This window comes from Dendrobates tinctorius, unplaced genomic scaffold, assembly GCF_039654945.1.
Source record: "Dendrobates tinctorius isolate UK_male_01 unplaced genomic scaffold, ASM3965494v1 ptg000007l, whole genome shotgun sequence".
Classification (NCBI taxonomy): domain Eukaryota; kingdom Metazoa; phylum Chordata; class Amphibia; order Anura; family Dendrobatidae; genus Dendrobates; species Dendrobates tinctorius.
The window spans coordinates 28,525,455-28,539,159 of NW_027361675.1; the positions used below are offsets into that span (position 1 = coordinate 28,525,455).

Sequence of the window (13,705 nt, forward strand, 5' to 3'; positions counted from 1 at the left end):
AACAAACTACTTTCCATAGAAATTGAGAACTGCTAACATAAAGCCCAGTGGGCAATGAGGGGTTACATGAAAAAAACTGCCAGTACAGAGTTAGCAAGATCTCAGGGGAAAAGTTGGGTATATGTTGTTGCTGTGGGACAGTGCAGTGGGGTAGGGGCAGCTTTCCCTACCCCACTGCATTGTCCCATGGCAACTCCATATATCCAACAAGTAATAATTACTTCATATAAATGCTGCCATATGGGTGTCTGCCTGTTTTGTTGACTTGCTGTGTAAGGACTGAATATATATTTCTATGGCACAAGGATATATCTCCCTATTGTGCCTCTCATGCACAGGGCTCAACTTTTCCCCTGAGATCTTGCTAACTCTGCACTGGCAGTTTTTTCATGTAACCCATCATTGCCCACTGGACTTTATGTTAGCAGTTCTCAATTTCTATGGGAAGTAGTTTTTTTTTAAGGGATTCTCTTCACTTGCTATACATATATTTTTTCAAGTCCCTTCATTTGTCCCACATTGCATTGGCTTATACTGTTCATCTGCCACTGGCATACACTGTTCATCTGCCACCTTCCACCCTTTAATTGCAGGCCATTCATTTGCCCTGTCTTCTTATCATGTTTTTTATTCTTTTGTAAACCAATAAAGATATACCTTTTATCTCATTTTTCTAGTTTCTTTCACTTCTTATCATTATGGTACCCTCCATAATGGATTGTGCTAAGGCCAGGGATAAAGTTGTGGAGAAGAGTAAAGCAGAGTTAAGGTCCTGTTACATTTAGCGATGCACCAGCATTCCCGACAACGATACGACCCGGTCAGGATCGCTGGTGCATCGCTAGTGAGCTGCCAAACAGGCAGATCTCACCATCTATGCAGCAGCAGTCGGCGGTCGTTACTTACCTGTCAGACGGCAGCTCTGCTGACGACTTCCTCCCACATCCATGGACTCGCTTGTCGGCGCCAGCAGGAAGCTGACGACGAGAAATGGACGAGGACGATCTCGCGCGATCAACGATAGCCAGCGGGGGGGCGGTCGGAGGTAAATGTCACCTGTAGCGAGAACGCTGTTGCGTCACAAAATCGGTGACGCTTTAGCGACATCGCTAGCAATCTCGCTATGTGTGAAGGGGGCTTTAGGTTATAAAAAAAAAAAATAGCCCAAACTCTGAATTTCTCATGGAGCACTGTTAAATTCATCATCTAAAAATAGGAGTATGGCACAACTGCAAATCTAACAAGACATGGTCTTCCACCTAAATTGACATCCAATGCAAGGTGAGCACTAATTAGAGATGCAGCCAAGAGGCCTATTCCCTTACTTAGAAAAACTTTGAAATTGGAACATAAGGTTACACAGGTATTCATTTCATTCTGTGCACTATTTTTCTGATGCCCTGAACCTGCTTTAGGTTTGTTTTGATCACATACGATTGGCTATTCGGAGAACAACTTTTTTTGTGTTTCAAAAGAAATGTATATGGTGTTATCCAATATATGGATTCAACTCTGTATATAATTAGTCTATTCATGTATAATTATTGATGTCCTTTTGCAATGTTATCTTTTTTTTTATGCATTATAAGATGTCTGTCATGAACCTTTATTGTATGATTATCCTGGTAGGATTTCCTAATTTGATGCTATTGTTATTTTATTTAGATAATACCCTTGAAAATGGCCTATTTGGCCGAAACGTTGGGTTCTGTGTGACTGACTGTTCTAATAAAATAAAATATGTGATACCTAGTATTCTACTCTTCATGCCTCAGGTTTTTCTATAATCATAACTATTAGTAGTATACACCACATATCTGAGCTTTATGGAAGAGTGGCAAGAGGAAAGCCATTTTTGAAAGCAAGCCTGAAGAAGGTCCATTTATCGTTTTCAAAAAGCCATGTAGGGGACACAGCTTGCATGTGGAAGAAGGTGCTCTGGTCAGATGAGCCCAAAGTATAAGTTTTGGGGCTAAATGCAAAACGCTTTGTCAGCATACGTGAATCAATGATTTATTAATATTAATTAATAATTAAAATTAATATTAATCAGAATTAATTTCATCCTATTAGTTTGGCCTCCATAACAGTCTTGCTCTCTCATGTGACCCCTTAGGAAAATTAATTGCCCACCCCTGTCCTATAATATACTGACTCAAGGGGGTTGAATACAAAATGCACACTGCAATTTTCAGATTTATATCTTTAAAATAATTAGAAAACCATGTCTCATTTCCTTTACACTTCACAAATGCTACTTTGTGTTGGTGTATCACATAAAATCCCAATAAAATACATTTAGCTTTGTGGGTGTAATGTAAAAAAAATATGGAAAGCTCCAGTGTATGAATACTTTTTCAAGGCATTGTATTTGTTTCCATACCGAAAACAGGGTGCTAGTATAGATGAACACTATTTCTTTTAATTATACTGACATAATTAAATTCAAACTTTTTAGATCACCTAGGCCTACTTTTGGGGTGCATATTTGAAAAGTAAGTCTACGGCATACGTTTAGCTAACAGAAATCTATTGCTACATTGTGCATATAGACTGAACGTACATTTCCAATGTGATTTGAGCACGACAGTAACATAATAAAGAAGACCATTTGTTAGATAGTGATTTGCTCATGTAAATCACAAGAGGATGCCCTGAAGGGAGCTGCTCACTTGATGTTATTACGAGATCTCTCACTTACAATTTTGGGCTACAGGAGCTAAAACAGTTTGTAAAAGTAAAGGACATGTATATAAATTGTGCCCCCCCCCCAAAAAAAAAAGATGAATCAGCCTATCTGTTCATGACCATGAATAATGAAAAAAGTAACTCATAGAGTTTAACCTCACCGTCATCATTCTCTACGCAGAGGCGCAGCCCTGAATTAAATCTTGAGTTAAGTAACCAGTGGTTACTGGCTGCTGTCACATCGAAGACCATCCACCCTTCATCCCCAGGCTGTATGGTCTCATGGTCCAGCAAAGTTAACTCAGGCTGCCTATAGAAGAGAGAGATTGTTATACAGGTGCATCTCACAAAATTAGAATATCATCAAAAAGTTAATTTATTTCAGTTCTTCAAAGCAAAAAGTGAAACTCGTATATTATATAGAGTCATTACAAACAGTGATCTATTTCACGTGTATATTTCTGTTAATGTTGATGATTATGACTTGCAGCCAATGAAAACCCAAAAGTCATTATCTTACCAATGATTTTAAATTCCGAAATGTTGGCCTACTGAAATGTTTGTTCAGTAAATGCACTCAGTACTTGGTCAGGGCTCCTTTGGCATCAATTACTGCATCAATGCGGTGTGGCATTGAGTTGATCAGTCTGTGGCACTGCTGAGGTGTTATAGAAGCCCAGGTTGCTTTGATAGCAGCCTTCAGCTTGTCTGCATTGTTGGGTCTGGTGCCTCTCATCTTCTCTTGACAATGCCCAATAGATTCTCTAGTTAAAGTCAGAGGAGTTTGCTGGTCAATCAAGCACAGTGATACTGATGTTTGTAAACCAGGTATTGGTACTTTTGGCAGTGTGGACAGGTGCCAAGTCCTGCTGGAGAATGACAGTTCCATCTCCAAAAAGCTTGTCGGAAGAGGGAAGCATGAAATGCTCTAAAATTTCCTGGTAGATGACTGTGCTGACTTTGGTCTTCATAAAACACAGTGGACCTACACCAGCAGATGACATGGCTCCCCAAACCATCACTGACTGTGGAAACTTCACATTAGACCTTGGAAATCAAGGTCCCAGAGTCTGGAGGAAGAGTGGAAAGGCACTCAATCCAAGCTGCTTGAGGTCTAGTCTGAAGTTTCCACAATCTATATAATATATGAGATTCACTTTTTGCATTGAAGAAGTGAAATAAATGAACATTTTGCTGATATTCTAATTTTTGAGATGCAACTGTATATTATTATATACATACACTTTATATCATCAGCAAGACTTCTAGCTAGAATTACACCTGAAGAAGTGTTGACTTTACGGGCAGCCTGACACCATTTACTGTTATCAGTAAGATAAAGCCACATACCGGTTTGCATGCTCTCTGCGTATCTCGTAGATGCTGATGCGAAGAGTCCTGTTTAAGTTCCGTAAAAAACTGCGGGTTTTGAAAAGTCGAAACTCTGCTGCCGTCACAGACTCTCCTGTTGGAATCTGAGTCGTGTCAAACTTAAACTCTTTCCAGTAAGGCTTCTGATAAAAGATATCTCTGTCATTTTCAACTGTAAATATAGAAAGTATAATTTTTTTATTCACTTGCTATCCTAATGTGACTATTAATTAGGGTAACTGTGCCTCACTGTTATAAAATACATTAGCATAAATAAGGGATAGCTGACCATGAGCTAAGGGATAACTTACTGATTGCAACTAAATGGGAACCCCAGTGTTCCCAAGAAAGGGGTTCTGAAATCCAGTAAATGACTTTGCAGAGCCCTGTCTTGAATGAAGTGGAGGTGTGTGTGCTTGACCTTCATTTTTCTGTGGAACTACTGTGCTCTGCTTTCTCAAGCAGTCCCACAGACAATTAATGGAATGGGGTCGAGATAACATACCTCTGGTCCATTAAAAAAAAAATTAGGGAGGGAATATATAAATTAGAGGGTAGGAAGGGCAAATGAAGAAAGTTGGAAGGGTGTTTTGTTATGTTACTTAGTTATCTATCTCAGAAGCTGGCACATGAGATATCAATAAGCAAAGGGCCAAAAAGTAGAATAAGTGTCAGTTTGAATACTGGTAAGTAAGCAAATGGAACAGGTCAGATTTCCATCTTCATACATAATAATGAATAGCATAATGGATAGACTGTTCAGCGAGTAAAAAAAAACCAACTAAAATAAGACTGTGAGGGCATGTTCCACAAACGTGTTCAAAGGATGTAATAGGATATAAATGGTTATAAATTAGTAGAAAACTCATGAGTTCACAAAATTCATCATTGCATACTTAGCATGTATCTAAAATTTCCTGATTGGGGTCAGTAAGTATTTGTCAGAGGAAAGTTAAAAAAAAAAAAAAAAAAAAAAAGAGGACAGGGGAAGAAGAGCTGGTGGACCTTCTCAAGTTAATTTGCTCACCACTATGAAAAACAGGGAAAGATGCCTAAAGCTTGGAGAAAAGGGCATTATTGTTCTAAAGTGACTGAAGGTGCAGCCATGGCAAAATAATTTTTGAGGAAAATTTAACTGAACACCATACATGTAGGGAGTGTCAAATTAATAAATGGTGGCTGAGATGGTTGAGAAATCCAAACAAGATGCATTAGGCAGAGTGAAGAGACTTTTTGTTCTAGTGTTTACCACAATGTTAGGGTGGTCACTTAGTAATAGTATCACAGGCATTTTTCATGGGAGACAAAGGAAATATGAGAATAATAATGGGTAGGGTGCTCAAAAAAAGATAATACAGTTTGGGAAGTATAGTAATTTTAGTAGCATAATGATAAATAGTTAATGTGGACCAGAAAGACCTTGTCCTTATCACAACATAGATGTATTGATGTGCAATTAGCTGTAAAGAAATAGTTGTATAAATGGGTGATCACGGTGATCTGAACCTCTAAAAAATCTAGGGGTCTTAAGTCCCACTAAAATGGATGAACTGAATGGAAGAGGGCAAAGGCAACATTATGGGGCATTGAAATGTGGAGGGCATGTGAGCTGTTATCTTTGTCTAATATTTAAATTTGTTTGGTGATCTGAAACATGACAAATATGCAAAAGAATAGGAAATCAGGGAGGGGGCAAACACTTTCACACAACTGTACTTATCTTGAATGGTGTACCACCTTCTAAAAAAATGGACTTAAGAAAAACAAAAAGATAGTTTACTGTTGTTTTTTCAGTTCAACGCCACAAGAGGTTTTGTTTTTACATTTTTAGATACCGTACATTGGATGTTAAATTAATACCAAAAAATAGGTCTCATACAGCTATGCTGACGGAAAACTAGCTTTGAAAAAAAAAATTATGGCCAATCTGTAAAGTGGTCAATGTTAAGGCTAGAGATCTCACCAAGTTAAAATAGAAAAGAGATAAGTAGGGATAAAAGGAGTTGAGTGAGGATCATCAGGATATGAACTCTGAACATGCATAGTTTATAAGCTAAACATTTATCTCTCCATTATTCTTCATCATGGCTGCTGTACATGCACATCAATATTATGGTTATTAATGTAAGTATTGCTTAAAAACCATAATAAATTTGGTGCTGACCATTTGTAACAGAATGACATTTCGCTTAGTGAATGGCCCTAAGCATGTCAACATGTAATGATTTCTTAATTTTAATTTTTTTATTAACCCTTTTCACTGCTTTGTACATTAACATTTACATGTTGCTGGTAATATGCAATTATTGGTATGTAAGTAACATAAATCTGGTATCTTTGATCCTAGGTGTTTAACTCCTCGGGGTATATGCACATGATGCACATGATGTCTTTCATCTTGAACCTGTGTAAAAAAAAGTGCTAACAAAATGGCTAAAAAGAATGAGGTTCCTGTGTGTATATTCAGTCTTTTTGATCTTCTTTTTATCGTTTCAGGCTTCCAAAGTGGTTTAAATAAGCGATCTGACCATGATAAAGGCCCCCGTCTCACATAGCGAGATCGTTAGCGAGATCGCTGAAACGTCACAGATTTTGTGACGCAACAGCGACCTTGCCAGCAATCTTGCTATGTGTGACACATTACTGCGACCGGGCCCCCGCTGCGATGTCGTTGATCGTGCTCGAATGTCCTGGGCCATTTTTTGATCGCTGGTGTCCCGCTGGCCAGCATGCATCACTGTGTATGACGCCAATGAGCGACCTCGTTGGCGACACAGAACTCAGGGACGCAGGCAGGAGTCGTCAGAATAGCTGCTGTGCAGGCCCGGATTGGCAATATAACTAACCGGGCATTTTCCCGCTGGGCCGCTGTCGCGTGGGCCGCGGGCGGCAGCGCCCGATCATCTGGCCGCTTGCCAGCTGCTGCGGCCACTGTTGCTCCTGCCGCCGGCCCTCTGTGGGCACAGCGGTGATAGTTTCAAGTTCCTCCCGCACTGCAGGGAGATAAACCGCCACGCCCCCCATCCTCGCCCTAGCATGAGACCCCCTCCCCCCAGCCACTCACAGCATCGCACTCGCTTGCCTGCTCGCTCTGTTCCCAGGACCTGTGATGAGGTCACAGGAGGGGAGGAGTCAGGGGGGTCACATGATCAGGAGCCTTTGTCCAGACCCCCGATCATGTCACCCCTGACTCCGCCCATCCTGTGACCTCATCACAGGTCCTGTGCGCTCAGCTTTGCCTCTACCGTCTGCAAGACTCTGCTTTGCTGTTGTCATGGTGCTGGTTGAGGTATGTATGTGTGGGGTCAGGATTTACAGTGTGGATGTAGCAGAGCTGTGTGTGTACGAGGTGTACGGAGCGGAGCCGTGAGTGTACGAGGTGTACGGAGCGGAGCCGTGTGTGTACGAGGTGTACGGAGAGGAGCCGCGTGTGTACGAGATGTACAGAGCGGAGCCGTGTGTGTGTACGAGGTGTACGGAGCGGAGCCGTGTGTGTACGAGGTGTACGGAGCGGAGCCGTGTGTGTACGAGGTGTACGGAGCGGAGCCGTGTGTGTACGAGGTGTACGGAGCGGAGCCGTGTGTGTACGAGGTGTACGGAGAGGAGCCGTGTGTGTACGAGGTGTACGGAGCGGAGCCGTGTGTGTACGAGATGTACGGAGCGGAGCCGTGTGTGTACGAGATGTACGGAGCGGAGCCGTGTGTGTGTACGAGGTGTACGGAGCGGAGCCGTGTGTGTACGAGGTGTACGGAGCGGAGCCGTGTGTGTACGAGGTGTACGGAGCGGAGCCGTGTGTGTACGAGGTGTACGGAGCGGAGCCGTGTGTGTACGAGGTGTACGGAGCGGAGCCGTGTGTGTACGAGGTGTACGGAGCGGAGCCGTGTGTGTACGAGGTGTACGGAGCGGAGCCGTGTGTGTACGAGGTGTACGGAGAGGAGCCGTGTGTGTACGAGGTGTACGGAGAGGAGCCGCGTGTGTACGAGATGTACGGAGCGGAGCCGTGTGTGTGTACGAGGTGTACGGAGAGGAGCCGCGTGTGTACGAGATGTACGGAGCGGAGCCGCGTGTGTACGAGGTGTACGGAGCGGAGCCGTGTGTGTACGAGGTGTACGGAGCGGAGCCGTGTGTACGAGGTGTACAGAGAGGAGTCGTGTGTGTACGAGGTGTACGGAGAGGAGCCGTGTGTGTACGAGGTGTACGGAGCGGAGCAGTGTGTGTACGAGGTGTACGGAGCGGAGCAGTGTGTACGAGGTGTACGGAGAGGAGCCGTGTGTACGAGGTGTACGGAGTGGAGCCGTGTGTGTGTACGAGGTGTACGGAGAGGAGCCGTGTGTGTACGAGGTGTACGGAGTGGAGCCGTGTGTGCAAGATGTACAGAGCGGAGCCGTGTGTGTGTACAAGGTGTACGGAGCGGAGCCGTGTGTGTGTACGAGGTGTACGGAGCGGAGCAGTGTGTACGAGGTGTACGGAGCGGAGCAGTGTGTACGAGGTGTACGGAGAGGAGCCGCGCGTGTACGAGGTGTACGGAGAGGAGCCGCGCGTGTACGAGGTGTACGGAGAGGAGCCGCGCGTGTACGAGGTGTACGGAGAGGAGCCGCGCGTGTACGAGGTGTACGGAGAGGAGCCGCGCGTGTACGAGGTGTACGGAGCGGAGCAGGTGTACGAGGTGTACGGAGAGGAGCCGTGTGTACGAGATGTACAGAGCGGAGCCGCGTGTGTGTACGAGATGTACAGAGCGGAGCCGCGTGGATGTACAGAGCGGAGCCGTGTGTGTGTACGAGATGTACAGAGTGGATCCGTGTGTGTGTACGAGATGTACAGAGCGGAGCCGTGTGTGTACGAGGTGTACGGAGCGGAGCAGTGTGTACGAGGTGTACGGAGTGGAGCCGTGTGTACGAGATGTACAGAGCGGAGCTGTGTGTGTGTACGAGGTGTACGGAGCGGAGCCGTGAGTGTACGAGGTGTACGGAGCGGAGCCGTGAGTGTACGAGGTGTACGGAGCGGAGCCGTGAGTGTACGAAGAGGAGCCGCGCGTGTACGAGGTGTACGGAGAGGAGCCGCGCGTGTACGAGGTGTACGGAGAGGAGCCGCGCGTGTACGAGGTGTACGGAGACGAGCCGTGCGTGTACGAGGTGTACGGAGACGAGCCGTGCGTGTACGAGGTGTACGGAGAGGAGCCGTGTGTACGAGATGTACGGAGCGGAGCCGTGTGTGTGTGTGTGTGTACGAGGTGTACGGAGAGGAGCCGTGTGTATGAGGTGTACGGAGCGGAGCCGTGTGTACGAGGTGTACGGAGCGGAGCCGTGTGTACAAGGTGTACGGAGAGGAGCCGTGTGTACGAGGTGTACGGAGAGGAGCCGCGCGTGTACGAGGTGTACGGAGAGGAGCCGCGCGTGTACGAGGTGTACGGAGAGGAGCCGCGCGTGTACGAGGTGTACGGAGAGGAGCCGTGTGTACGAGGTGTACGGAGAGGAGCCGCGCGTGTACGAGGTGTACGGAGAGGAGCCGCGCGTGTACGAGGTGTACGGAGAGGAGCCGCGCGTGTACGAGGTGTACGGAGAGGAGCCGTGTGTGTGTACGAGGTGTACGGAGAGGAGCCGTGTGTGTGTACGAGGTGTACGGAGAGGAGCCGCGTGTGTACGAGGTGTACGGAGAGGAGCCGTGTGTACGAGGTGTACGGAGAGAAGCCGTGTGTACGAGATGTACGGAGCGGAGCCATGTGTGTGTACGAGGTGTACGGAGCGGAGCCGCGCGTGTACGAGGTGTACGGAGAGGAGCCACGCGTGTACGAGGTGGACGGAGTGGAGCCGTGTGTATGGAGTGGAGCCATATGTGTACGGGATGTACGGAGCAGAGCCAAGTGTGTACGAAGCATACAAAGCGGGCTTTTCCCACGGACACAGGAGTACACGGCGGAGCCCCGAGGAGCATTTTAAAACACACACATGACGTTCCACCGGAAGTGATGTGCTGGAAGCTGACCGGATATGAGAATTTCTTGAGGAGATGGTGACGGAACCAGGAATGCTTCAGATCCATCACCGTGTCCTCCTCCGACAGCGCAGACAGCAGGATCGCCTTGGAATCGGGGATGCCGGCCATGTGAGCGGATCATGATAGGTCCTGCACCGGGAGGCTCAGGTGGGCATTACAATGGGAGCCGGGCTGCTATAGTATCTTTGTAGAATCTTTATTTCTTTCTCTCTTTTTCTTTCTTTCTCTGTTCTTTCATTCTCTGTTCTGTCTTTCCCTCATTTTCTTTCTCTCTCTGTTCTTTCTTTCTCTCTCTGTTCTTTCTTTCTCTCTCTAATCTTTCTTTTTTCTCTCTCTGTTCTTTCTTCCCCTCTTTCTTTTTCTTTACTCTCTTTCTCTCTGTTCTTTCTTTTCTTTCCCCTCTTTCTTTCTCTCTCTGTTCTTTCTCTGTCTCTCTCTGTTCTTTCTTTCTTTCCCCTCTTTCTTTCTCTCTCTGTTCTTTCTCTGTCTCTCACTGTTCTTTCTTTGTCTCTCACTGTTCTTTCTTTCCCCTTTCTTTCTCGCTCTCTCTGTTTTCTTTTTTCTCTCTCTCTCTGTTTTCTCTCTTCCTTAGTGCCAGTCAGTGTGCCCATAATGCCAGCCACTGTGCCCTCAGTACCAGTCAGTGTGATCAGCAGTGCTAAATGGGTGCGATTAGGTGTGGACATGGGTGTGACTAGTTGTGAAATGGGTGTGACTGGGCGTGGCCAAAATTTGCAGCGGCGCGCTATGCGCGCCGCAGTCTTTGTTCATCTTTCCCTTCTTCAAAAGTTGGGAGGTATGATAGGGGCAGCTATGACAAGGGGGTCTGGTTGCCCAATGGATAGCAGTTCTGCCAGGAATTCTGTAATCATGCATACAAAAGGGGACAGAGATTTGGGAGGAGTACTGTACCTAAAAGCAATAAATAGGACTGAGCTGAAATACTGGGCACAGCTGTGACTACATGTTATATAGTTGTGTTAATCTCCTCTCACTTCTTGTAAACTACAAGTGTACAAAGATATTATATAGTCACCATGTGACTAGTGGCCTGTGTAACTTCAGATGCCAGGGCTGAATTTTAGTCCCAGTCCGGCCCTGCTGCTGTGTGACAATGTCCCAACGACCGCCGAGGTCATTATACGGATCGCCGGATCACTGCTGCGTCATTGAGTCATTGAGTAGATCTGTCTGTTTGACAGCTTACTAGCGACCATTTAGCGATGTACCAGCGATCCTTACGAGGTCATATCGTTGTCAGGATCTCTGGTGCATCGCTTAGTATAATGGTACCTTAAGACTTAAAATAAGGGCTCTTTCACACATCCTGTCTCCAGTAGGTGTGGTGACAGTTTTCACACATACCGGAGACACTAACACATGCAGACCGATTCAAGTGAATAGGTCTGTGCACATGTCAGTGTGTTTCCATAGATTGCTATTTCAGCCAGGGAAATATAATTACAGTTAGCTCCATATATAGCTGCCAGTGGCACTGGGTCACTAGTGTTTATTGTTGATGTGACACAGGACAGAAGCAGCCGAATGAATTCTGAGGTATTCAGAGCCATACTGTGTGCTCAGATCCACCAAATGCAGCCAAACTGATTGGTCGTCGTTTCATACTACAGATGGACAATGACCCAAAACATAAAGCCAAAGCAACCCAGGAGTTTATTAAAGCAAAGAAGTGGAATATTCTTGAATGGCCAAGTCAGTCACCTGATCTCAACCCAATTGAGCATGTATTTCACTTGTTAAAGACTAAACTTCAGACAGAAAGGCCCACAAACAAACAGCAACTGAAAACCACCGCAGTGAAGGCCTGGCAGTGCATCAAAAAGGAGGAAACACAGCGTCTGGTGATGTCCATGAGTTCAAGACTTCAGGCAGTCATTGCCAACAAAGGGTTTTCAACCAAGTACTAGAAATGAACATTTTATTTACAATTATTTAATCTGTCCAATTACTTTTGGTCCCTTTAAAAACAGGGTGGCACATGTTAAGGAGATGAAACTCCTAAACCCTTCATCCAATTTTAATGTGGATACCCTCAAATGAAAGCTGAAAGTTTGAACTTCAACTGCATCTGAATTGTTTTGTTTAAAATTCATTGTGGTAATATATAGAATCAAAATGAGAAAAATGTTGTCTCTGACCAAATATATATGGACCTAACTGTAATTAGTCCTTCTTAAAACCAATACAATTATTAAAAACCAGTGCAGACTGGCTGTTTTTGATCATTCCTTCTACCATGGAAAGGAATAAAATGGTAATAAGTCATTTGTAACCAAAAATGGTACCAATAAAAAAATCATCAAAAAGGCAAGCCCTCACAAAGTTCAGTAGATGGGAGGGGTAAACTTTTCAAGATGGGTGGTGACCATGGCGGCCATTTTGGAGTTGGCCATTTTATAAGTGGTCATAAACTTGTAAATAACTCATGAAAGAATAAAGTTATGTTAAAACCAAGCACACCATTGTTTTTCTTGTGAAATTCTCAATAAGTTTGATGTGTCACATGACTCTCTTCCAACTGAAAAAAATAAAATTGAATTCAAAATGGCCGACTACCACCTCCAAATCAGCAAGTAGATTCTCTTAGGCCTCATTCACACATCAGTATTTTTGCTCAGTATTTCATCAGTATTTGTATGCCAAACCAGGATTGTCTCCAAAATACAGAACAGGTGTCCAATTTTCAATTATAGTTTTCCTCTCAAAGTTCCACTGCTGGCTTTGGCATATAAATACTGACGCTAACCAAATATTGATGTGTGAATAAGGCCTTATAGACAGTTATTGTACTGCAAAGGGCTCATATACTGTTTTTACATAGGGTCTTTTTTCTATATATGTCCACCACTGACTGTGATAGTACTTGCACATGAAAAAAGACATCTGAATGAGGCATTATAGCACATGGAATAGAAGGAGGGTCATGTTGTGTCTCTTGTTTTGATGTGGGCAACGGCGCTGAGCTCACATTTTTTCCGGCACATGCCAGCTGATTTGAACATCTGACATGTGCCCCTAACAGCCGCGGGTGGAACCGTGATCCACCCGCGACTGTTAACCTGTTAAATGTTTAATGTGATCGCGTTGGAAGCCCATTGGCACCCAGCAGTCATGTGACAACCCGGGGTCTGTAGCAGATTGCTATAAGCAGCACACAGCGGTCGGCGCTCATAGTAAATAAGCATTTTTGCTACTCAAAGCAGGGCTGCAGCCCTGCTCTGTGTAGCACAAGTAATCAGTTGAGCGCAGCTTCATGGATGCTATTGAAGCAAGTGTAAAGTTAAAAAAAGTTTTTAAAAATATTAAAAAACGTAAAAAAAATAAAAGGTCAAATCATCCCCCATTAAAAATAAAAGAATTAAAATAAATATAAATAATATATGACCATTGATAATCACAATGGCAGGTAAGTTTTAGCATTTGTGAATATGGTAAAAAAAAAAGCAAAAAACAAAAAAACTGTTGCGGAATTGCAGTTTTTTGCAATTTAATCGCATTTGGATTTTTTTTCCCATTTTCTAGTATACGATATAGTAAAACCAATGGTGTCGTTCAAAAGTACAACTTGTCCTGCAAAAAACAAGCCCTCACATGGCCATACTGACGGAAAGATAAAAAAAGTTATGGCTCT

At 44.5% G+C, this 13,705-nt stretch overlaps 1 protein-coding gene across 2 annotated transcripts in view; it reads right to left on the reverse strand.

Annotated features, from left to right (window-relative positions):
- The window catches only part of LOC141087265 (bone morphogenetic protein 8A-like), a 173,565-nt gene that overhangs the window by 55,099 nt on the left and 104,761 nt on the right, over window positions 1-13,705 (reverse strand). For both annotated transcript variants that reach the window (XM_073572964.1, XM_073572963.1), the window contains exons 2-3: window positions 4,039-4,231; window positions 2,850-2,998 (exon numbers count right to left, since the gene is read on the reverse strand). In XM_073572964.1, coding sequence (XP_073429065.1) covers window positions 2,850-2,998; window positions 4,039-4,231 — 342 coding nt within the window. The remainder of the gene's footprint in view (window positions 1-2,849; window positions 2,999-4,038; window positions 4,232-13,705) is intronic.